General features: G+C 37.2%; 1 protein-coding gene across 1 annotated transcript in view; it reads left to right on the top strand.

Moving 5' to 3' along the window:
• DPYD (dihydropyrimidine dehydrogenase) overlaps window positions 1-25,174 on the top strand; it is a 344,164-nt gene that overhangs the window by 85,849 nt on the left and 233,141 nt on the right. The window contains exons 4-5 of the mRNA XM_015635812.1: window positions 9,768-9,855; window positions 22,961-23,122. Coding sequence (XP_015491298.1) covers window positions 9,768-9,855; window positions 22,961-23,122 — 250 coding nt within the window. The remainder of the gene's footprint in view (window positions 1-9,767; window positions 9,856-22,960; window positions 23,123-25,174) is intronic.

Here is a 25,174-nt window from a genome sequence, read left to right on the forward strand (position 1 = left end):
GGAAAATCCTTGTATATATTTCATATTTAAATCCTTTGGATACTATTAACTACATACCTTTTTATTTATCCTAATTTTGGGGTGCCTGGTAAAGTGCTTAAAATAAGGATTTAATTTATACAGAAAATGAATACTCATGTCACTCCTCTAGTCCTAAATAACTTGAGACAGACATGAACTCTTAAATTTTTAGGGTTTGCTTATCTCTGTGGGAAACCTCAGCTGTAGATATATAAGCAGACATAAATTTGCCATTTTAAAAAACCATTATCCAGCATACTAGGAGAAATTGCAAAGATTATGTAAACCTGTTGGGTCATGTAGTCCAGCCTTCTGTCCATGTAGCCTGGTGAAACTGGAAAGCTTGAACAGCTCTCTCCAATTAAATAGTTTGCATGGAGGAGATTTCTACACTGGGAGAATGCAACTGTGAAAAGGTACAAGTATACAGTGGGGTGCTTCTGTGAGGCAGCCTTGTACCAAGGATGTCAGATGTTAAATTTATTTGGTGAGCTACAGAAAGGCTCTGTCCATATATGTTTGTCTGTTTGATTGCTTTATTTAGTTTGTTTCATGAGGTTTTTTATTGCTTTGATTCAGATTTGGTTTTTTTGTTTTTGTTCTTTTTTTAGGTGCGGGAGATGCACAGCTAAAACAAAATTAAATTATATATTGGTTTCACATAATGTGAAGTCTGGACAGTGACTTTCAGTTATGTCATTTATTCATATTATCATACTATGAGTGAATGAATGTTACAAAAATTTTCCTAGTGAAGGTGGTTATAGCAAAATCTGGATATAGTGCATTAAAGACCAATCAGTTAGTTTAATGACTTAGTGTATTTCCCTCTTGCAAACCATTAAGACTGAATTTTCAACTATCTACTATTAAAATGTTACTTATATCTTTAAACTCAAGGTAAATATAGAAATGAATATATATTTATTTCTAAATATTGAAGTATAAAGAATACAACATTGACTTAATGTAATTTGTTCAGGGTTTGTCTTACTCTGTGCTCACTTCTCTAGTTTCCCTCTGTGATTTCTGTAATTGTGTCATAAAGCTCTTTTAATTTTCTGAAAGGATGCTGGTTTGGAATCTTTACTTCTTGAGTAAATTTAAGGTAGAAAAGCAGAGCCAAATAATTATCTTAAACACCAAAGCATGTAAGAAAATCCTACCTTTTTAAAAATAGGCTTATATATTACAAACAGGGTAACATTATTTTTTTGGGACTAAAAAATGTACCAATTATTTGCAGCATAGAAAATCAGAACTGAAATAGCAGGCAGATTTCCTTCTTTCTGAAGAGCATATTAGAAAGTTACAGTATCACTTATTAAGGTATCTTAGACAAACCTCTCCGTTTGGGAGAGGATGAAAGACAGTCATTGTGCAAGTGCAGTTTCTAGACATAATATTAAATCTTAGAATCCTCTGCTGAATTCTTGCAGTTTCCAAAAGAGGGAAAAGACTGGAGTAGTGGCACATGGTCCTCAATTCTGTAGCTGCAGCAGTTTTAAGGTGAGGAAGAGTGAGGACACCTGAGTGCTGGAAAGTCACTTCTAGAAGACTTGCATGAGGCTGGCATGAGAAGTTACTCGAGCGTTTTCATTATAAGCAATTGAATTGTCTGACTGGGTCCCACTGGGGACTACATATATTAAAATAGAGCACAGTTAAGCAGTCTGATAATGAACTGGAGTGTTCACTGTCTGGAAGGACTGAGCTTTATTTACTAAGGAAACTCTGCCTTTCTTTCCAAGTTTTAAAACTTGGAGAAAGGTGGTCAGCTGGGGTCAATGACTTATCTCCTCCATTGGAAGAAGTATCTTTATCAGGTTGTCAGTGGAAAGAGGACAGACTTCTCAATTTTCTCTGGAGCTCTGAACTGTAGTAGTAGCCAAAGCTGATAATTCTTTTTGTTTCTACAAATCTGAAAACAAGAGCAGTTGGAACCTTTGAAGTTTTTATTTTTAATCTGAAATTCAGTGATTTAATTTGTGCTTTTGCCTGCTTCCAGGTTATGTTTCATGTAGGGTCAAACGTTCAGGTGACACCAACAAAGTTAAAATCCTCCTGATCTTTTTCCCGCTTTCTCCTTTTCTCACATGTTCCTACCCCTTGCTAATATTAGCACCATGAGCTGGGAAATTGTGTGCAGAGAGCAGTACAGCCTGACTTGTGAGGCAGGGTTCTAGATCATCATTCAGTCAGGTTTGTGGATAATCGCAGGGTGATGCAAAAGAGAGAGATGGGGAAATTTTTGGTGCTCAGATTCTAAAAAAGGAAGCTTTACCTCATTATGCTGTTACTGCCTTTCCCAAGACTAGTTTTCCACAAAAGTTCTCTGTTTAAACCACTCTTCTGTTGATTGTGGTAGAATTGTTGGCATGCCTAAATTGCAAGACAGATTGTGGTGCTGTAGTGAGGAAATCCATTTCTTCTGGGTTTGTATTTTTTAATTGAGAACATTTTCTTAAATTTTCAATTAATGCATTTTAGTTAGGTTATATTGTATCATAGGTTGTTTATATATGTAATTCTTAAATTTAATCAAGATTTTCAATGCAAGTTAAGTGGTAGATTTGTGCTCCTGATATTAATGATATATTGAACAGAGTGGCATTTGTATGATGTGCATAGATGATGAAGGCATTTTGGGAGAAAAAACATCTTTGACTATACTTGTAAAGTGTATATTTCCTGAAGTGAACCCAGATGAGTTTTGTTGACATTAAGGTAAACAGACAACAGGTGATTCATGTTTTGGAAAGGTAATTTACGCAGGACAAGAATCATACCACATAAAACTAATTTCTTGTTTCCTAAAAACCCTAGAAAGGAGACTTGATATAACTCAAAAAATCTGTAACACTTCTGGGAGAGTAGTCCAGGCGAAAGAAGATTATTGTGTACAGGACAAGCCATAATAAAAACTGTCAGTTCTGTCAACCTTTCTGTCTACAGTCTATAGAGGATTAAAAGGATATTGAACATTGTGTAACAGCTGTCTCTTATGTGAAAGGGATCGCTGTTGTGGCGAACATAAATGTACCCGTTTAAAAAGCTCCATAAGGCGAGGTGTGGCCGGGCCACAAGTGGCTGGTTTGGCGGGCAAAGTGCTGCTTTCAAGGACTCAAAGAGCACAGTGCAAGGTCTAAATAGGTATTATCAGTGTTTTATCAACAAGTGGGTTTCTTGTGTGTCTTTTGCACTACAGGAGTAGTATGGGTACTATCAAGTTTATTATCATAAGCAGGAAACTATATTGTATTCCTATGGTGTTGAGAAAATACGAATTAATATGTAGTGTGAAATTTAATGAGTGTTAACAGAGAAGTTGCAGATTGACTTTTAAATAATTGGGTTTTGTAACTCTAAAAACTTTAGGATTTAAATAGAAATATTTTGTTGGCAACAATAAAGCCTTTAACTAGACATAGGTTTTCGGGGAAAATTTAATGAATTTTGAATGTGGATTAATACTGTTGAAAAAACAGCATTTTCTTAATGCTTACTATGAAACAAGAAAAGGGGACCATGCTTAGAATTAACATTGCTGTAATGGATGGTTGAAATTATTTTCACCATCAATATAAAAAAAATTGATTTCCAATATGCCAAAAGGATGATACAGTTTTTCTGATTTGGCATGAGCTGATATGCATGCTTTGTGCTACAGTATTCTGTAAGCAGAACTGTGTTTTCTATTTTTAATCCTTCTAATTTATATAACAGCTTTATGCAGCAATGTTATAAATTGGAGAAATACGATTAAAATAATGATATACAAGTTATATAAATTAAATGGGTGAAAGGCAACAGTCTTTTAGGTTATGTTGAAAAATGATTTGTGGAAAATTCTTTGTCCCAGTAAAATGACAGGAGGAATTTAAGGAGACTATAACTTCCCGTGAACTGACGTGGAGCAGGCTGGTGCCCACGGTGCAGTGTGGACAGAGGCCATCTGTGTTCTCACTGCTCATCAAGGGGTTAAGAGGGAATTCCACAAACATACTTTTCCTCTGCTAGGCTCTATTTGTGTGTTTGATCACAGACCAAGATAGTGCTGTCCAAAGTATGCAGAAGACATGACATTAGGCAATGACAGTTTTACTGCAGAAATTGAGGTTTTGAAGGGCTGGATGATACTTGACAACAACTCAGAAGATGGGACTGTAAAGTGACTGGTGCACACTTTCCTACACCACTGTCATAGATACCTGATGGCAGACACTGGCTTTTTTTTTATGTTACCAACATTGTCCATTAAAATGAAGTTATGGTGAAAGACGACAAAAAGTTACAGGACAGAGAAGTGAAAAAGTTTCAGATGAATGGGGAAGAAAGACTACAGAAAACAGGAAGACAGCCAAGCAGAAGCGAAGAGGAGAGTTCCTGCACTCAAAGGGGATTCAGAAGTAGATGAGAAAAGAATTATGGCTGTGTAGAGAGTCAAAGAAGAAAAGAGAAAGATGAGGCATTGATGAATAGAATGATTTGGAGCCTATGTCCATATGATTCACCACCTCTTAAGTGTCCAAAAATAACCTTGTCTGTAAGTGCCATTATTCTGCACTAGGGTAGGAGGTTTTTGTGTCTGAAGACTTACTTTCAACTCTGATCATTTCTTCTTTTTGATAAAAAAGCACCTCCCTTACACGTCCTGTACTGCCAGCAGCAATGCCATGTCTGTCTCTAATCTTGTAGAAAGCCTCTATTTAAAATTTACTTCCTCTAGTCAGATGAACTTACTGAGAGAGAAGTAGTGCCATTTTTTAATGGATCTGCAGAAGGCTTACAGGACTTCAGGTGACTGAAGAGGCAGCAGTGACAATGTGAGAGTCTTTCTATAGATATGAACTAGATTTTCCAATTTACATGGTACTGAATGATTTGTTTCTTATGGCTCCTATGCATTGCTCACAGGCCAGACCTTTTTTCACAAATAGAATTTTTCACATGTCATTTTGTAATGTAACCTAAAAGACTACTATCTTTCTCCCAGTATTACATATCCAGGACCAGGATATCTACTTGTCTGTATTGCTGTGTTTTGTAGAGTTTCTGGTGCCCTTTGTGTTCAGAGGTTTTTCTTGGCAATTAGATTTGTTTTTTCTGTAGTCCAAAGTTGTTTCCATAGTTGATTCTATTTTATGATTTTGTTGTCTTTGCCACATTGTACTTACACAGCAGAGTTTTGGCCTTGCATATGGCCTTTTTCTGTTTTCTTGACTTTGAATATTCCTGTAAGTATCATTTGTCTTTGGTACTCATCAAACCCATGTATCAACTGTTATGATGTTTTGGTATTTAAACCTGGCAAAACATCTCCTGGTTACTTTATAATCATTTTCTCCTCTTCTATCCATTGTGAAATGCAGTGAACACAAAGACAAAAGGACATGGGATATTTCTCTGTGAATGTTAGTTTTGGGTGTGTGTTTTTTCGTTTGTTTGTTCGTTTTTAATTAGGAAAATAATGGCACTTTTAAAATTTTTTTATTTTTCAGCTGCCAGCAGTAGATTGTCTCCAATGGCTTACCATTTAAGTAGTGGATCTTTTTCCTGGCTTCCCTTACCTTTTTTAAATGAGTCTATATACATCCAAATCTCTGTTTAGGTTTGTCCTTGACCCTCTTTTAGTACAGTAAGAAGCATGACCAAATGGGGAGAAGAAAGCCTAAATTCTACAGGATTAGCCATAAGTAATTAAAGGATTTAACCTCAAGAGAAAAATCTATGTAATGCTTTTCACTTCTGCCATCAAAGGCAAGGGCCATTCAACTTGGGATTTAGATTTATTTAGAAATAATAGATTAATTTCTTCCTGACGTGCAGCTTTCTTATTTCAGTGCTTACTGTCTCCAGCTCAGTGTTTAGAGAGGCGTGAGAGACTTGGAACTAAGAAGAGTCTTGGTTGGGTCCAAGTTGGGTCTCCTACTCAAACAGACCTCTTATTTACTGGGTGCAATTAGCTCTACCATTCTCTTAAAGTTAATTGACCAAGGCCTCAGGAAGTACATACTATTTCTCTGAGCAGTGTATGAAGTTTTAGAAATTTCTACAAGTAATAGAGTTGGCAGCCTTTTTCCAAAATGACTGTTTATGTCCTGCAGAAACCTGCATAAACGAATTAGGATTTAATTTACTTCTAAACCTCTGCCAACAGTAACCATAATAAAGGTTATTTGGTCTGTTTTGTGATACATAAAGATTTGATGGGTTATCAGCTACATTTTGTTGAGAAATATTACTCCAGATTATCTGTTTCACCCCTGGCCTTTCAGCATTCATGTGATTGCACTTCAGGTGATTTTATTGCCAGTTATATAGACAATTGTTGGCTTCATTTTTAGGTAACAATACAAATAAATTGCCCTTCTTTGTTTAGAAGCAAAAGTGCGTTAAGAGCTGGCATATAGCTGGAAATGGGACTGTTGGTCAGATATTTTAACTTTAAAATAAAATACTGGGTAATATTTCAACAAATATACAACAAAAGCTATTAACTGAAAATTAGTCTTGGCTATGGCTTCCTTTTATCTTCTGTAGTGCAAAGACTGTGGTGTTGCCTTTTATATGGAAATTAATATGCATGTGAAGTCAATGTAGTGTCTTATAAGACTCAAAACAGCCTATATGTTTCTAAAGGAGATGCAGTTCCATGAACAATGGGAGAAAAGTTCATCATATAGGGTGTTTTCTGATAGTTGGTAGGATTTTTCCTACATTTTTACTAAGAAATGCTGAGATAGATATTCTCAAATTAGCACAGGTCCATATGTAGTCCAGAATGTTGAGGTTTTTTTAGTAGTGAGAACGCACCTCTTCATTTACTTTGCTAGGAGCTAACAGGTGAATTAGAAACATTTAATCTAAATTTCTTATCTGTTTATAATATTTTGAACCAAAATGATAGTAGTAAAATAACCTTGTAAAATGAAAGGTGAAATTTCTCAGGGTGTAGGAGGACAGTTGAAGAAAAAGAAAGGAAGTATAATGCTTAATGTTTCTCCATTCGGGTATATGCATGTGGAACTGAAGCTTGTGGAAATTGCTCGTGTATTCCTTAAGCAGGGTATTTTGCCTGTGATTTTTGAAAGGATCAATCACTTGCAGCAATTTATGTAATAACTTTCTGGTGTGTAACTCTACTACTTTATTTATTCTTTTTGCCTGATTTGCCAGAATGCAATACCTTTGCTCCTTTGTACGGTAAAAGCACTCTGTAATATCTATGATGGTATGGTCAAAGGATAATTTATTATCAGAGAGAAAAATAGGTCAACACTAATGTCAGTTGATGATCAACCCCCCAAGTTTAATAAAACACCTCACTAGCATGCATTCAGCACAGTGCTTGATGTTTTATTAGGACTACAGTACCTTACAGTACCTAGCTATAGCAGGAGTGTAATTACTGAGCTGTCATGGTGATAAGTGGGATTAATGGCAGCCTGGTGCACTTTAGTCTGCAGAGTGCCTGGAAGATGGTATTATTATAAGAGAAAGTCTGGACTGGCATATTCATGGCACACTCCCCTCCTTCCCAAAGCTCACATTCAAGTTTGCATTACCTGCCCCTCCCAGTAGCTGACATTTTCAACAGCTGTTATTTGTGAAGCAGCTCAAAAATCAAAAGAGAAATAATTTGGTAAAGATGCTTGCTAGTCTGAATGAGTAATCTGTACACAGTTTATCCTGCCAGGTGCCATGTAGTTTTGACATGAGATTGTTCTATATATACTCCACAGAATCTGTTTTATGTTCAGTGTGCTTCCTCTGATTCTGAACACAGGACTGTTGTATTTTAAAGAAAACCACACTGAGGAAAGTGAAAAGTCTTAATGGAATGGATTTTTTTTAATTGTATGATTTTTGGGTTCTGTTATTTCCTTACTGCCTACACAGGCAAACTGCTCAACTGAGCCCTCATACTGGTGTTATTTTGTCTAGCACATCTTTTTTGCTGGCTTCTAGTACTAGAACTTTTCTTTCTTTCAAATAAGAAATTCTTGTCTGCTTAGAATGCTAAAAGCATCCTCATGACTCAGTGTTCTCAACCTTTTGAGGTCCCCCTGTCCCACCTTTCCTTGTTAAGGCCTTTTTAACATGTACCTGTCACAAGTGGTGCTGGGCAGTGTTATGTTCAGCTGCCACAGCTAAACCAGCTGGTGCTTTTCTGACATCCCACCTTGCTGAACTAGTAACCCAGTGTGGTGTTGAACCCAGGTTTGGCTTGTGCAGGTTTCCCATCTTTTGCAGCCTGTGAGACCTATTTACTTTAGGTATAGCCTCTGGTATATCCTTTTTTCCATGGCTGGTCTTGTGAGAAAATCCAATAAGCCACTAGCTCATGTGCCTTCAAATTTTGCTGGTGCCATATTGTCCGGAATACCCAGCTAGATAATAATGAATAATTAGATGAAAGGCTAATTAATCTTCTACTTAACTAGATTTTCCTTTCTCTCATATTCCACCCTTAACTGAGAAAACAAAACAAAACAAAAACCTGATGTGTATGATTGAAAAAGTTAGAACAGTGTTTTGCTGCAGGTATTCCAGTCATTTATTTTCTTTTAATGGATTCTTCATTTCTTTGTATATAGTCCACTGGCCACTTGCAGCTTTTCTGTTAAAAAATACTGTCTCATCCAGTTCCACAATGTTGTTACCTAGCACTGAGTAACAATAATTAAGGTAGACTTATGGAACTTACGTAAGTATCTGAGCTCAAATAAAAAGTAAAAACCAATTTTATTTATTAAATCCACGATTTGCATTAATTCTGAATATTACTAAAGCAGTAGCAAAAGAGCATCTGGAATTACCTAATGAATTCTGAGACAAGTAGTGAGGCATTTGACCTATGATAATCATTGATAATAAAACCAAGGCTGTGTACTAATACTTTTGTGCCTAATAGAGAACCATTTTACTCCTTCAGCTGACTTTTATCTTTTTTTTTAGGTTTGCTTAATGCAAGTTTTGTAGACTGTCCTGAGGACTTAATCCTTAGATGGGACTGGTGCAAGCAACCAGATCATGACACCCCTGTGTATGACTATGCAGAAACAGAAAATCATTCTTTATTACTTAGGTTGTTTTGTCACCTTATTACTTAGTTAGGTTTTGTCTTTAGAAATTACAAGAAAAAAGTCTTAGGGATTTTGGTTGGGAGTATATATATGACTACTGAATTGTTTCCAGAAGTCACAGAATTATCACAGGAAATTCATAGAAAAGTGACTTGAAAATTCAGCAGCTATTCTTATTCTTTGGACATACAGTAAAAGTAATTCCTTCCTTTGTGGAAATACTGTTGCTTTTGTATGTCTGATTGTCCAACATTCAGCATTTAATCCATAATGAGACTTCCAGAAGTTAGTAAATAAGTTTAGGTTCACAACACAGATTTTTTCAAATAGAAAAATGAACTGGTCAGTTTAGCAATCATGGATTCCAGGGAAAACATTACTTCTCTGTAATTCGAGGGTTTCCTAATACTTCTACAGATGTTGTCTGTGTGTGTGTGTAAATGGTACCCTCTGCCTTCAACAAAACATAACTAATCTGTGTTTATGACAGTCAATAATGATCATGTAGTGCATTGAGGTTTTAGATAGAAATTCTATGAAAATGTTATGCATTATTGCTTTGTGACCTATCTTTTAGCATGCTAACTTGAAAACCTTATGCTATTGGGAAGACTTGTATTCCATGTCTCCTTGACACATTTTCTTTTATTCCTGTAGATGCCTAAAGTGTGCAGATGCCCCCTGTCAGAAGAGTTGCCCAACTAATCTGGACATCAAGTCATTCATCACAAGTATTGCAAACAAGGTAAAATCAGGCCTGCAGTTGTACATGGTGGGAGATAACAGCAGTTACTTGCAATTTCATGGGTGAGATTGCATTTCAAGGCTTATCTTTGGAAAGTCTTCAAAATAAAGTGTATAGAACAGACATTTTGAAGTTTGAGTCAGCTAATTTTGATTATTTTTACTTCTGTTCTGTGCCAATACAGATAGTGTATAGTGCAGATCTATTTCTTCATGTCACTTTTTCTATAAAGTTTTTGGTTTTGATGGTTTTCAAATACAATGGTATTCAAAAACCTGAGCATTATGATGTCATTATTTAACCTTTCTGCTACCTGAGGTATTACAGTTACAAACCTCTTCTTTCATTAAAGGTGCGTGTGGTGGAGTGTTGATGGTTTTCTATTTTTTTTTAGAAGTGGTTATAATTTAAATTTCTTATGGGCAGAAATTTGATATAAAGATGATAATCTCAAGGAATACTATCTTTTCCTTTATAGTAAGAGGCTCTGTTTAATGCAAGTGTAGTCACTCAGTGGGACTATTAATAACATCCTACAGGAATAAACAGGCCCCCTCTTTGGAGGTCCTGTACACTTTCTTTATAGGCTACTATTCAGAGATCATAATGAAATCTTAAAAACATTATTCTGAATTGTAGTTTACAAATTACTTTTAATGGTCATAAAGAGAAATAAATAAAGGTTACTGCAAAGTTGATGTGACAAGAATTATTAGGCCACCTGGGATAGCCCAGAGATGACTGGACATTGGTTGCCCCATACCTCTTAAAGCTTACTTCCTGTGAGTGGAATCATCAGCTGTCATGTGACTTACATCTGTATGAGCCCAACTAGACTCATAATCTACTGAGGATGCTATAGACATTGTCTGTCTGCTTTTTATGCTCTAACATTTCTTGCTGTTACGTGCAGCTGGAAGGGACAACACAGGTAACTCTGGGTGAAGTGGGTGAGCAGCAGCAGCACTTCCATGTGCAAGTGAACAGCCAAATTGCTTTTACTGAACTGTGTGGTACGGAGAAGACACCAGTAAATTCTGCACCTTAACAAGAAACATTAGGATAAGAGGAGATACTAAAATGTGTGTATGAATTATCACATAACTACGTGGTGCTGTGGTTTGCAGTAATTGGCATTATGCCCAATATATGCATATAGATTGTTTTCATACATAATCTGTATCCTGTCACTGGTGCATTTATTTTCATGAATGCAGGCATCTGTTTGCAACCACAGTATAGTTTGTGGCATACTGCTGCTTATTACCTCTTCAGGCATCGTGAAGCAGGCAAACCGAGCAGAAAAGGTACAGTAATGAAACTGCTACTCTGTCTCATCTGCCTGTGTCAGGAATAGTGTGGCCAGCAGGAGCAGGGAGGTCATTCTTCCCCTGTACTCAGCACTGGTGAGGCCACACCTGAGTTCTGTGTCCAGTTCTGGGCCCTCAGTTTGGGAAGGACGTTGAGACGCTTGAGCGCGTCCAGAGAGGGCAACGAGGCTGGTGAGGGGCTGGGAACACAAACCCTGGGAGGAACGACTGAGGGAGCTGGGGTTGTTTGGGCTGGAGAAAAGGAGACTCAGAGGTGACCTCATCACTCTCTACAACTCCCTGAAAGGTGGCTGTAGTGAGGTGGGGGATGGTCTCTTTCTCCAGGCAGCAGCTGACAGAACCAGAGGACACAAGGGTGGATATTAGGAAAAAGTTTTTTACAGAAAGGGTGATAAAGTATTGGAATGGTCTGCCCAGGGAGGTGATGGAGTCACCATCCCTGGATGTGGCCCCTGGTGCCATGGTTTAGTTGAGGTTAGGGCTGGGTTGGACTCAATGATCTTGAAGGTCTTTTCCAACCCAGTGATTCTGTGATCATTGCGCTGTAGTTTGTTTAGGAAACCTAAAGCAAATTTTATGAAGTATTTTACCAGGGTGGTCTTATGGAGGATTCATTATGCTACTGCTTTGGGTAGGATAGGGTGATACATTGCTGATGAAAGAAAAGGCACCTAGTTATCAAAACATAAAGCTGGGAATAAGCAACCGAGGAAGATGGATTGCAGCCTGCATAAGACGATGTCAGAAAAAGAACTAACACCAGCAGCATCCTGGTACAATAAATTTTGTGGGTCTCTTAGACTCTGACAGCCTCCAAAATATGATGCCTCTTTGTAACTTGATGGAAAGGGTAAGTTATTTTAAAGGCAGATTCATTTTGCATTCTGTGTTTCTGTTGTAGAGCAGAGACAATCAAGGTGGGGTGACCACAGAGCCTCGAGAGTTGCATTTTGGCCATGTTAATAATATTAGTAAAATGCCTTGAAGGTTTGAAGTAAAATCTTTGCCATACTGAAGCCAATGAGTGCATGCTTACTGATTCTAATAGGGCCAGATTTAACCTGTCATATGGTCAGTGGGGTGGATCAACCCTATGGAATTTTGGTTGTTTGATGATGACTTTTGAATCCTCCTGGAAGCTGCAGGTGTGTGGTAAGACACTGGCTTTTCCCTGAGCAGGTGACCTGATCACACACTTGTTTTATCAGAAAATCCTGCTATAGAAAAGAATTGCAGCTTACTACTATTCTCTAAGTAGATACAACTTTTTTTGTGGAGAACTCAAAGTATCTTTTATTACTGAAATGTGATCATAGCACGTAGTTTTGGACCCTATCCCTACCTATCAATATCTTCTGTATCCAATGTGAAACTTATGATAAGAGGTATAACACAGCTTTGGTAACTGCTTTTACCTCATGTTTATGTCTAGTTGTTGTGTAGGCAACAGGAAACGTTCACACACAGGAAGTTTTGAAAAGTTGGATATTTGGTTTCTGCTGTTGAAGATGTTAGGATGGGAAATCGCATGCCTAAATCAGCATTGCTTCTGTTAATACAAGTTTCAAGTGTGAGTTTACATACAGTCTTATTCTCTTCCTTCTCTCCTTGCCCTATAAGAAGAAATCTTCCATAGCAAGATTGTGGAGGCATTTCTCTGCAACAGCTCTAATGCTGACTTTTAAACTAAACAGCCAGAAAACCTCCCAAAACTGGAAGTTAGTAAAATACCCGATGGGGGGCGGGGATATGCTTAGCAGTATTCATGAGCTGAATTCATGGGCTGAGAAACAAGGCGAGAAAGTCCTGCATGCCCATGGCAGTTGGTTTGGAACTAGATGATCTTCAAGGTCCCCTTCTAACCCAACCCATTCTATAATTCTGTATTTTTAGCCTCCATGTCAATGGCTATGCCTCCTGTAATTCATGTCCCAAGCAACTTAAGGAAACTAACAGCGCATAGAGGGAACCCAGCCTTGACTTGATGGCTGCAGGCTGCTGGGTTGAATTTTCCTTTTGATATATTAGTTTCTGATGCCTTTGGCATAAAATATCTACTATAACAAATTCTTTTATTCATAAAATAACAGGAAATTCTTTTGGTTTACTTTATTAATGGAATATTTTTATAGTTATAGGTATGTACTCCTGTTTTTACAGTACTGCATTTTGAAAGTCCTTGCTTTCTGTCAAAGGTACAGGGTGGAAGTTTTGAGGGGGGTACCAAAAGTTGAAATGATTCACCTGAAGTCATGACCTGGCAGAATCTGTGTGAGAGTCAACTACCATGGCTGCTTCTGTGGTATCATCTGCTCTCTCTCATTCTGCTGCTGTGGCGGTATCTGCACCATACGCTTTTAGAGCAGATAGAAGACAAGAATGATGTGCTTTTGAACACTAAAATATATCATTTATAATTTTTGATAGTTTTTAATGGAACCAGTTTGTAATTTTTTACTTTGTTATGCATTTTGCTAAAATTCTGTTGAAATAATAAGTTAGATATTATCATTCAGCAGTGAATATTCAGCTTGATGAAAATTTCTGTATTATTGTCACTGAAGTTCTTGTGTAAGATGATCAAGGATATTTTGCACATCATTGAAAATCGTTTTCAATATGATAAATTTGTTTTCTGTTTTTATCTTATAAATAAAATTTCATTTGTAATCCAAAAGCTCATAAATATGTATGGTAGCTTCTAGAAGAAATAAATAGGTGAAACATAGAACATTCAGGTGTTTGAGGTCAATAGATTCAGGGAATTGGGGTACATTTTCTACTTACTGACGTCCATGCCCTGCTTCTGAATCTCTCATCACCCACTTGAGAAGCTTGTTTCAGCTGGTTACCCTTCTACTTGTTTAGAGAAGACTGTGTTCAATAAATTCCCTGCCCTTATCCTTGTGTAAGCAGTATTGCACACAGATATTTATTTAATCATGATTCATTATTAATACAGACTATTTAGACAGCAGTAAACTGAAAAGGATTTACTTTGTTGGGTATTAAAAAGCTCTATTGTATGTGATTTGTTTTGTTGGGAAATGGCTACAGCAATCATAAAGGGTCAGGGATTCTTGTTCTCTTAAGCCTGAGGCTTTTTAGATATTTACAGGCCATGTACAATGTAGCTGTTCTGACTGTTCTGCCATTAGACCTGAGCTCTGGAGTAGAAGAGGGACAAGGGAGGAGGGTTGTTCCTGGGTTGAGAGGGTAATTGAATTGCCAGACTCAATGAGCCTTGAGCCTCTTTGAGAGAAAAGATGTCACTTCTGCTGTATTGTGTTAGCTGCTGTGACTCAGTAGAGTTTAGGCCACAACTTCCATTCTCTTTTTCCATACAAACTGGATTACAACTCCACTTTATAAAGGTACAATCTATTCCATTGTGTCTTCCCAGTTCGTGTTTCTCTGTTCATAAAGACTACTTGCAATTCTGTTTCTCAGAGATCAGACTTCAAATTCACCAGGCACACAGTTGCTATTTTTGTTTCTAAACATCAGAAGATGGCAAACAAGTATTCTGACTTCCAGCTGTCCTCTTTAAATACCACCACATTGCAAAACCTGTATTCCTTGCTTATAATGAACAAGTGCTGTCTTAGTTGTTTGTTTCTTTAAAAAGAAAAAAATACACACAATCCAAACATGTTCAGCTGCTGCAGGAGAAGTTTTGCCCCCCAGCCCTGAGGTAGTACCAGGAATGATTTTAGGATTTTATACCCTTCATTCCTTGTGTTGATGTCAAAGCAAGAAGGAATTTGTAAAATGGAGCTTTAGCACTTGTCCTTTAGGGCTGGCACAAGCAAATGTTTTACAGCAGCAGAAAATCCTACAATTTCCCAGAAGCATCTCTCAGTCTGAACACTTGTAGGGTGTATAGATTTTCTCCTGTTCAGCAAAACTGTGCCAGAGAAGTGGCCCTTTAGAAAGCAACAGCTCCTCATGCTTTACCTTTGAACTGCTCAGTGATAGAGTCTTGGAGCTTTTTGTTACCAGACACCTTTATGGTTTGAGTAGTAGCGTTGAAAAACAGCTGTTGGTGCACACAGGGATGTCAACGTTTGTTACACAGCACAGGCCTAAGGAGTGAGTGACTCAGCCTTTATAGTCTCAGTCTGTAATGAAGAACTGGGGGTACAGAAGTATCTTTTGGGTTACATGTATGCACTTTGTCGCTGGAGCCCTCTGTGACTAGCCCTCACATTTTTATTTCAAGCCATGCATTATTAGAATGATTCCTGACATTGACTCTGCAATTTTTTTTCTGTGCTCAGAAAGACCATCTTCTCCCATATGCCTTAATAATAAAGATAAGCTGGTTTGCATTGATACATCAACTCTTTTTAACAGACTATATGGAAACCAGCATTAAAAAACGAACAACAACAACAACAACAAAAAAGAACCCAGTGCCCCACCAAAAATCCCCAAACCAAATAAAAAACTCTGCATTGGAAAACAAATTCAAAACACAGCCCAGTCCCAAAAATCAGCAAAGCCATGCTGCCCTCTGGATAGGAGGTTGTCCCTGGGCTGTGCAGAACACTGGGGGGGAAATGGAGGAGGGAGAAATCCATGTTGGGAACAGTACAGAGAGACTTGCGGAACATGGGGGTAAGTTTTAGGGTTTCAGAGGGATCTTTAGGTTTAAATGAAACCAAAGAAAATTCATATAGCATTTTCAAGAGTGATATTCTGTTTTTTCAAAGAAGAAATCAGAGAGGGAACAAACTGAAAGATAAGAGGTAGATACCAAGGGACAAGGGTGAATCTGAAGTTTGGGAGATTGAGGGAGTAAAGGAAAATATGTTCATGGTAATACACTAGAAATAAGAAAAATGAAAAGTATTTAGACAGAGGAAGACAAGATACAAAAAGTTGTGGAATTGCTAAGAGAGAATAAATGAAGAGAAGATTGCCACAGAGAAAGGGTGTTGAGAGACATAGGATTATGACAGGTGAGAAAAACAGAATGATGGGTTTTTTTCTGTGCCAGAGGAACTCTGACTAAATTAACAAAAGCTATCTATATGCCACTGCAGACTGTAGAAAACGACGAGTCACAGTTCATATGTAAAATACCGTAGGTGGGGTACTGTTAATACAATGAAGGATTGTGGAAGTCAGAAAGCTCCTAGGTGACTGGTAATAATTATATACAGATATTCATCACAATTAATCTTTAAGTACTACTTTGAGGCTCCAGGTTTTTCAAAAGTGCTGTTTTATTCAGCTTTCTCGGTTAATCGTAGTGTATTTCAGGTCACTAAATAAAATAATAAGGAAAAAAAAAACATTTAAAAGAAAAATTAGGAATGATGTTAAATTGATGCACATGAAACAGTGACTTTTCTTGAGATGTCTGTTTGTACTTAGTGTAATGGAATGGCTGACAGCTGGTTTCAGTTGCCGTAGTGTAATTATGTAGAATAGACTTTTGCGATGACACTATGTCAATTAAGGAATCTCTCACATTCTAGACTACAAAGGACAAAATGACAGTACAAGATATTTCTTCCGTTCTTTTTCATAAGAAGATAGTGACACTGTGTGAAATTACAGTCCTGTTATGATGACACAAGTCAAATGATGTGAAAGATTTCTGGATTGATTAAAAATCATCAGCATTATAATATAGAATATGTATGATTTGATAAGTTGCTGTTATGTTTTGTTCATTCTTCTTCGGAAGATATTTGGGGGGGCTGACAGACTGAGGGCGTTTCTTGTTATATTTGAACTGGTGTGTGTCAGTGTGAAAAATGCTCCTTATATAACAACGTACTTTAAATAGTGACTCTTCGGTCTGTGGAAATATTTTAATCCAATACATACTGAGTAAATTTTAAAGCCATTGCAGAACATGAACTAGAATAGGAGGTGGTGATATTTTTCCATGTATTTTGCTGTGTCTCCCTTTTTTAAGCTTAAATCCAGATGAAAAAGAAATTATGACTTTTTTCTTCTTTCCTTTTAAAGTACTCACGCTGTCTCCAAATTCTGATAAAGTCAGTGTATTAATTTTTATTGCATAAAGCATAATAATGCATATTCTTCATTGTTTTTCAGAAAAACTGCAATATTGAAGCACCCTGATGCATAATGAATTTGTTTAAAAAGCTCTCAAATTGAATCGAAAGAAAGGACGCTATAAGCATTTCCTGATAGTAAATGCAATTTCTTCTGGTCTCTCAGTATTGATCCTATGTGTTTTAATAGGTTTTTTCAAGTAAAAAACAGTCTAATTTGCATGCAAATTATATAATGCTTCCAAATGATACATGTGGAGATCCTCCTCTGCCTGTTTTCCTCTGATTATTGATATCTCTTTAAGGCTTGTTTTTGTTCCCTGTGTTAGCAGTGTAGTATTTATTGACATTTTGATGTAGGAAACCACAAAACATTTTATCCAGTTAGATTAATTTATTTCTATGGAAGTGCACAGGAAAAAAGATTCTGTAAACAAAGGCAGGAACAGACATTTATCTCATTAAAAAATTCAGAAATATTCTAGTTTTAGACTTGCTTCCTCTGTGACGTCTGTAAGAAACTGGCCAACTGAGTCATCTTATTATTTAAACAAAAATTACTCCAAACTGTTAAGGTAGCTTGCATTATTCCATGTACTGAAGTAACTGTGTCATTTTAATGAAGCCAGTCTCCCTTTAATTATGATCCTTTCTCATGTACAACATATGCGTAGTTACCAGCCTGCTAGGTCTGCATCTCTGCATATCTATTTTATCTGCAGCCTACTACATGCTAGTGTTGTGAAATGATGTGATCAATATTTTTTTTTAGATGTGAATATTCTATGAATATTTTACTTTTCATGTCACTGATAAATATAATGATTGTTAATACATGTTTTCAGCTTAAAAAGGATAAAGCTGCATAAGCACGATGTGTTTGTGTAACTAAACAGCTAAGATACTATACACATACTACAAACTCTCGTTTATTATTGTACTACAATGCTTTGTAGTTTTGTGACACAGTTTGTATAACACCACTCAGCTTAACTTACTAGACTTACTGAATTTATCCACCAGTTTTTGTCAAGTATTGTAAAATGTTTTTCTGATTGGTTGGTACATTAGATAATTGCACAGTAAAGGTAGGATAAGTGATTAAATAGAGTAGAAGGACAAAGAGATGAAGCAGCTCAGAGCTAGGCACAGGAAGTCCTGCCCAGAGCCCAGCCTCCACTGTGCCCCGTGCCCTGGCAGGCAGGAGGTTTGCAGGTGGATTTGCTCTCGAGCCGCTGCACAGCAGTGGTAGCAGCACATGGCAATATCCTTTCACTGGCAGTGGGCAGGAACTGTGGCAGTGGGAACTGGGCTTACACTGATCTTCAGGAAGGTAGAAGAGGAGAATGAGGGAACTGCAGCTCTTCTGAGAGAATGATGTAAATTTACCTATGGTAAAATTAGCACAGACTAATTAATTTTTTGACAGACCAGGAAACCGAATCCGATCCCAACCTGTGCTTCCATTTCATCTCTAGGTGTGACCATGTTAGCACAGTTGGAACATGATAGTGAAGCAGTGCAGAAGCCTTCTCTGCTGTTCTCAAATGTGTCTGTATTTTAATTTATTGTTAAAATTATTTCAGGTGCTAAGACTAGAAGATACACACCGGTTGGTACAATTTATTTAAGGTCTTAATATTTAGCATGGCAATGTGTACTATATAGTTTTTGGTACTCTTATTTGAAGAGGATGCAGTTCCTTATTTTTTAGGCGCTACCACTGGTAGTGGAGTAGCAGCTGAACTAGCAGAAACTTAGGAGACAGCAATATCCCAAATTTCCCAAATCAGGTCTCTACCTTCATGTACTCTGTCACGTTTCTCCCAAAGTAAGAGTTAAGCAGCAGCTGGCCTTACCCCCACTGAGTCTTCAGTTGTAGCTTCCTTCTTACCAAACTCTGGTATGGTGTTCTGAGACAGATCTCCTTCAATATCCCCTTAACAAACTGATGTTGGTCCTATAACCATATGGACCCTGGGCCTTTATCTCTGAAGTCACTCATTCTTTAACATACCCTATCTTTCTGTAGCACAGCTGTGCTTGAAGTTTGGGTTGAGCTTGCAAAAGAATGCAAAAGATGTGCCAGCTGTGTTGACATTGCTTGTATTGGCACCGCTCAAGAGTGAGAATATTACTTTATATATGTAAGAAAATTAATTTTAAAAAAAAGGAATATTTAAAAGCTTTGCTTTCTAGGCATAATAACTAGGTCTGTATATAGATTTTAATTACAACGCTGAAAAATGTAGAAAATCCTTAATGAAGTTGCTTAAATGGAAATGCACTCTGTCTCCATTGAACCAGAGTTGAAGGTAATAAATGTAATGATTGTGGACAACACAGGAAGGAAAACTATAATATGTGTGAAACATAAAAGAGAACAAAAGTTTATTGAAAACCATTTTGTCTTTGCGTTAGTGAGAAAAATCACCAATACTAATATGTAATTATTCCTTTAGAGTAGAAGAAAGGAATGGCTAGATGTAATTGCCTGAGGAGCAGGCATCTAATGTCACTTAAGATGCTGCAGGGTATGTAGACTGGTCTCACTGTTGCTTCAGAAAGATGTGGGTCTCCTGCATTGACTGTCACCTCTGTTGTCTGCAAATTTCTGTCAGTGACATCTCCAATATAACTGGACTTCTGTAATTTGCTGTCAAATTGAGCTTGCAGTGTCTTTACAGGTTTTTTTTAAGCATCCCTAATAATCTCTGATATCAAAACAGTATAATTAATCTGAAACAGCAAAACTGTTTGCTAATACATATGATTCCAGTTTAACTAATACTCCTTTGCATTGGGATAAATGAGAATTGGGGATAATAAAATGTCTTACTAGCAGGGGAAATGGCTGAAGATTCTTCAGAACAGTTGTATAAAGTGGTTACCTGTTCAACCAGGATTAGAATTTCAGTGGGGTTTAATAGTGTCTGAGGAAATCCCATGATAGTACACCTAGGCAGCTGGTTTGTGTTTCCAGGGGATGGTCAGAGGCTCGTGGTGTGCAGTAGACCAGCAACTGTAAGCATGGAGTCCAGTTATGTTTGCAAATAAATCTGTTGAATGTTGCCATTTTCCTGGTAATCTCTGTCTGTATGATCTGTTTTAACTTTAGAGAATTGCATGCTCAGTCTAATAATATACCTGCAGTGAATTTGAACCTCCCAAACCAAATTCTTCTTACCCATTTATAGTGTTTAGATCCACCAATTTGAGTATCCCGGCCAACGCACCAAATAGTGTGGTAGGTTTAGTGCTGGCTAAAATCACCAGTGCACTTACTCATTTCTTGCTGTGAGATACGGATTAGGAGAAGGGCAAAACAGACTTAAAACTTAAGGATTTAACAGAACTACAAGTGTAAGAAGCATCAGAATAAAACCTCCAGAACACCTTTCCTCCCCCTACCCAACTTTTCCCAACTGACAATGGAGAAACAAAACCTGGGATGTTAAATCAGTTGCCAACTATACAATAGTCTTTCATCAGTTCTTGTAGGGAGAGGAGTTTTCTCCTCTCATGCCTCTACAAGAAACAGTTTTCTCACGGCTTTTCATTTCCACGAATAGCAGCCACCCAGGCAAAAATGTTCTGCATCATGAAATTCCTCCCATTTTCACAGTCCTCCTAGAGGTGTGTTCATGGGCCATGAACTCAAGGGGTATTATTTTAAGGATGAGTTGTTCAAAGGCAAAGGTTCTCTTCATCTGTCTCTGTGATCATCTCTGGGAACAGAGGTTTTCTTCTTCTTTCCCCAGGGGCAAAGAGTATTAATCAACTCTCATCTCTCTCTCTGTTCAAGCATCTCATGGGATCACAGCTACTCCAACATCTGCTTGGCTTCATCAATGGATGCCTCTGCGCACATCTGCAGACAGCCCCACCAAAGCTCCACTACCTTTCGAGGCTGGAAGCAAAGAGAGAGAGTTCTGGGGCTTGTGGTTTTAAACTGTGGATCTCACAGAGGTGGATCTAATTTCTCAGTGGTGCAAAATGTTATCAGTTCTCAGAACGAGCCAGCTATTGGCCTGTTGTAGGCACAGAGGTTCTTCCCAGCAGCTTCTCTTGAAGAAATCACTTCCATGGGTGGTTTCTTATGTCTTTCCCCAAATGCCAATCAGTGTGAAACCACTACACCATTGTTGGTCAAATTGTTGGATTTGACACTGCTCTTTTTATTCCTAAGTGGATTCTCACTCTATGTGGCAAAGTATTTGCTTTGAATAAACACTGCTGTGTGCATTAACCTACTTGACAGAAAGTCCCAGGCATTGCACAGGGTCTGCTGTGACCAAGTACTTCACAGTGCTTAAACATCTTCTCTCTCTTCTGGGTCAGCTGTCGTGGGACAGGACAGGACAGGTGAAGGACAGGTATTTTTTGTTATAAAATCCAGTTTCTTATTGGTGATGATTATTGAAGACTGGAATATGGAAGAGGTGGTGGAAGAGGAAGGAGACATACTGTTTTTCAGTTACTCAGTTACTTCTAGTGTGGAGAGAGCTGAAATGAGATCCCAGCATTAATTTCTCACTAAAGAAACTTCTGTGGAATCTCAGCTATTTGCTGGTTCTATGGGGTAGTGTATTGTCTTCTGGTCTAAATTTAACCCATCTTCATGGACTTTCCTTGGTGGAACTTTTAGAAGGGGTGGGAAAAGTGGTTAAATGAAGGAAGAATTATACTATTAACTACACTTCTATACTGACAGTACATAATAAAATACTGTATCTAAAAAGTTCGCTTTAATTACAATATTATTTCATTAACGTAGGTGCAGAACTTCTGTCAATAGTTCTCTCCCTTTAAATGACACTTTTCAGGTCGCTTCTGGCATTTCCTCTGATTCTTCCTCTTAAGACAATTATCCAGCTGAAAAAACCCACCAGTTGTCTCCTCATGGCCTGAGACACTGGGAACTTGCTAAGGTCCATTCCTTAGAGTTTTATTATGGAAAGAATTCTTGCTAGTTCTCATGTATCTGGTGACTGTTCCTTTTCAGAAGAAGTCCACTGTATTTTGAGAGTCTTTGAAGTTGTGAATCATAGGCAACATCTTTAATCAGTTCCCTAGTTTATAATTTAAGGAAACAGGAGAATTAGTGCTTGCCCTGATCAGTATGTGTTGAGAAAAAAGAGTTCAGAAAAGAATTCAGTAGTGCAGTATCTGTAGGTGACTAAATGGAAAGTCTTCTCATCATGTGTCTGGGAGAATTGGCATACTGCTCTGGTGTGAAGGACAGGAATATCCACAGAGATAGTGTGCACAGATGTGTAAAATAAGCTTTTCATTCCTGTGTCATAAAGAACTGGTAATGTAACCAGCACTTTCTGGTCATACCTGTAACAAGGGTTGCAACTCAGCTACTGCCCAATTGACCTAGAAATGGAGAGAATATTTTCAAGCACATAATGCAACAATTGTAGTTTTTGAAGGTAGATTTGTTAAGCTACTAAAAATCCTACAACCACTTCAGACTGAAGATGCTTGTAAGCATTTTGCAAGCGAAAAAGCAAAAGTTTACCCTTCCATAATCTACAGTTTTTGCTGACTTTCTTCTCAGTGTCTTTGATGGAATTTTGTATAACATGTAGAGTACATTTGAGTAATGTCAGTGTTATTTATCATATATATTTATATATTATTCAATTACAAAATTCTTGAAGGTTTGAATTTTTGCTTCATTGGTATGTGACTGTAATTTTTATTTCTTCTTCCTTTCTCTTTTTCCTTCAGAACTACTATGGAGCTGCCAAAATGATTCTTTCTGACAATCCACTTGGGCTGACATGTGGAATGGTGTGTCCAACATCAGATCTCTGTGTTGGTGGCTGCAATTTGTATGCCACTGAGGAAGGACCAATTAATATTGGTGGATTGCAGCAGTTTGCTACTGAGGTAGGTAGGACATGCAAATGTCTTGAATTCTTTGTTTGTACTATTGAGTATTGCCTGTGGTTGCCTTTGTTAATGAATTAAAAAAAAAAAAAAAGTTGATAGTAATAAAATAAAGGCATAATAAGCTAGAATAATTATCCTTTTTCTTACAGCACCCTCAAATGCTTAGATATGCTTTCATAATGCAGCACATTATAGGAACATAAGGAACATTATTTGTGAACAAGATGATTCTTTAGACATACTGGTAGTTGAGACAATTTCTTTTATAATGAAAGATTTATCTCAGGCGAAATTGTGGATCTTACTCAAGGAAGCTGCATAGGGGAAAAGTTCAAGTGCAGCTGTATCTGTAAGTGCATATTAAGGAGATGTAGAACTGTTCTGGGCATAGGGTAGATTCTATAGCAGAATTAATGTGTATTTTTACTAGCTTTGAGACAAAGGATAAGCTTCAGATTATTTTTTCTTTTTATTGTCCTGTTTTTCCAAACCTAAGTAAATACATAGTTTGAGGCTGACCTAAAATATATGTAGATGTGTATCTATTTACATAGGTACAGATTCACATTATATATGTATACATGTGTATGTGTATATATGTAAATTGACTAGTTTATAAAGGTAGGTGCATGTTTTGGCTACTGAAGCAAAGGTTAGTACTTGCTGCTTCACGTTAAAAGTTCTTTGCATGGGTTTTTGTTGAGCTTCTTGTGCATTGCTTGTGATTATGTAGTTTCAATGCTCCAGTTTCCATCTGAAGAAAGACAGAGGCAGCTACTCACTTGCTAACTTCTTTTGAGGTGGAGAATTTTTACCTAAGTTAAGGTCTCAGACAGTACCTCATCTGATCTATCGGAAGTAACATTGGGTAAAAATTGTTATTTTGGCCTCTGTAAAAGTGAAGGACTTGTGGCTATATTTAAAACAGCGTACTTATGTTAAGACTGCACATTTCTATATAGTCCTTAACAAATGTGCATGTCCCTATTCTGTATCATGAGCCATTTGGCTAATCTTATTTACAAACATACAATGACGTTCCAGTCAACTTTGTAAAGCCTGGGAAAAAAACCAGCTTTGTAGGACAGACTAAAATAGAAATGCAAATCAATCTGGAAGTAAGAGATGATGTCTATAGGGCCAGTATTTTCCTCAGGTATCATGCTCAGACTTCACACCCTCTTCTCCATGGCTGTGGGTTATGATTTGATGAGGAAATATTATTACCTGCTGCTGCTGTTCTCCTTTTATCTGTTTGTATCCCTCCTTCCTTCTCTCCAGGAGACTTGTAAATCTTCTGGAGCACCTGATAAACTTTCCTGCTAGCTGTTGCTGAATCTTCTCTCCTCTCTGTCTTTTAAATAGTTACCTACTTCATTTTTCTCGAGGTTTGAGCACACAAGTCTAAGAATCCAAAATTCTCACTCACAGAGTGAGACTAGAGGCACTGAGCTGCATTAGTTCTATGTCTATGTTGAATATAGGGCTTTATCAGTCAAGAAACACTTTTATTAGCTTTTCTTCTATTGTTGTTTATTCTGTATGTATAAGAAGCTAGTATTCTGTATATATAAAAAGTTAGTATTTATTGCAAACCAGAAGACTTCTTTTTTCCTTAAACCCCCCACAAAACCAAAGATAAAAACTCCAAACCAACCGACCAAAGAAAAAAAAAATTAAACAGTTGTCAAGTAGATAATAAATACAATGGTGAAATATTACTGTTTAGGAACCACCTGCAAGTAATATCTGTTATAATTTGATTTGTGTCTTCTTTTAGCCCTTATTTTATGATTAATAGAGAGGAATTATGTCTTGATAGATAATGCTAAATATCTGCCATTTTTCTTCAAAAATCTTTAGAAATCTATTAAAAAAAGCTCAGTGCTAACATAATGATTGATATGAAAACTGCAGAGGATGAATAGTTTTCAATGTTTCAAGTTTTTTAAAAATTATGTTAGTTTCAGGAGCTCTAACAGAATAAAATGGTTACATAGTTCTGTATGGGACTCCACCAAAAAGAATGCTTCAAAAAAATTTATTTTC

This window comes from Parus major, chromosome 8 (genome assembly GCF_001522545.3).
Source record: "Parus major isolate Abel chromosome 8, Parus_major1.1, whole genome shotgun sequence".
Classification (NCBI taxonomy): domain Eukaryota; kingdom Metazoa; phylum Chordata; class Aves; order Passeriformes; family Paridae; genus Parus; species Parus major.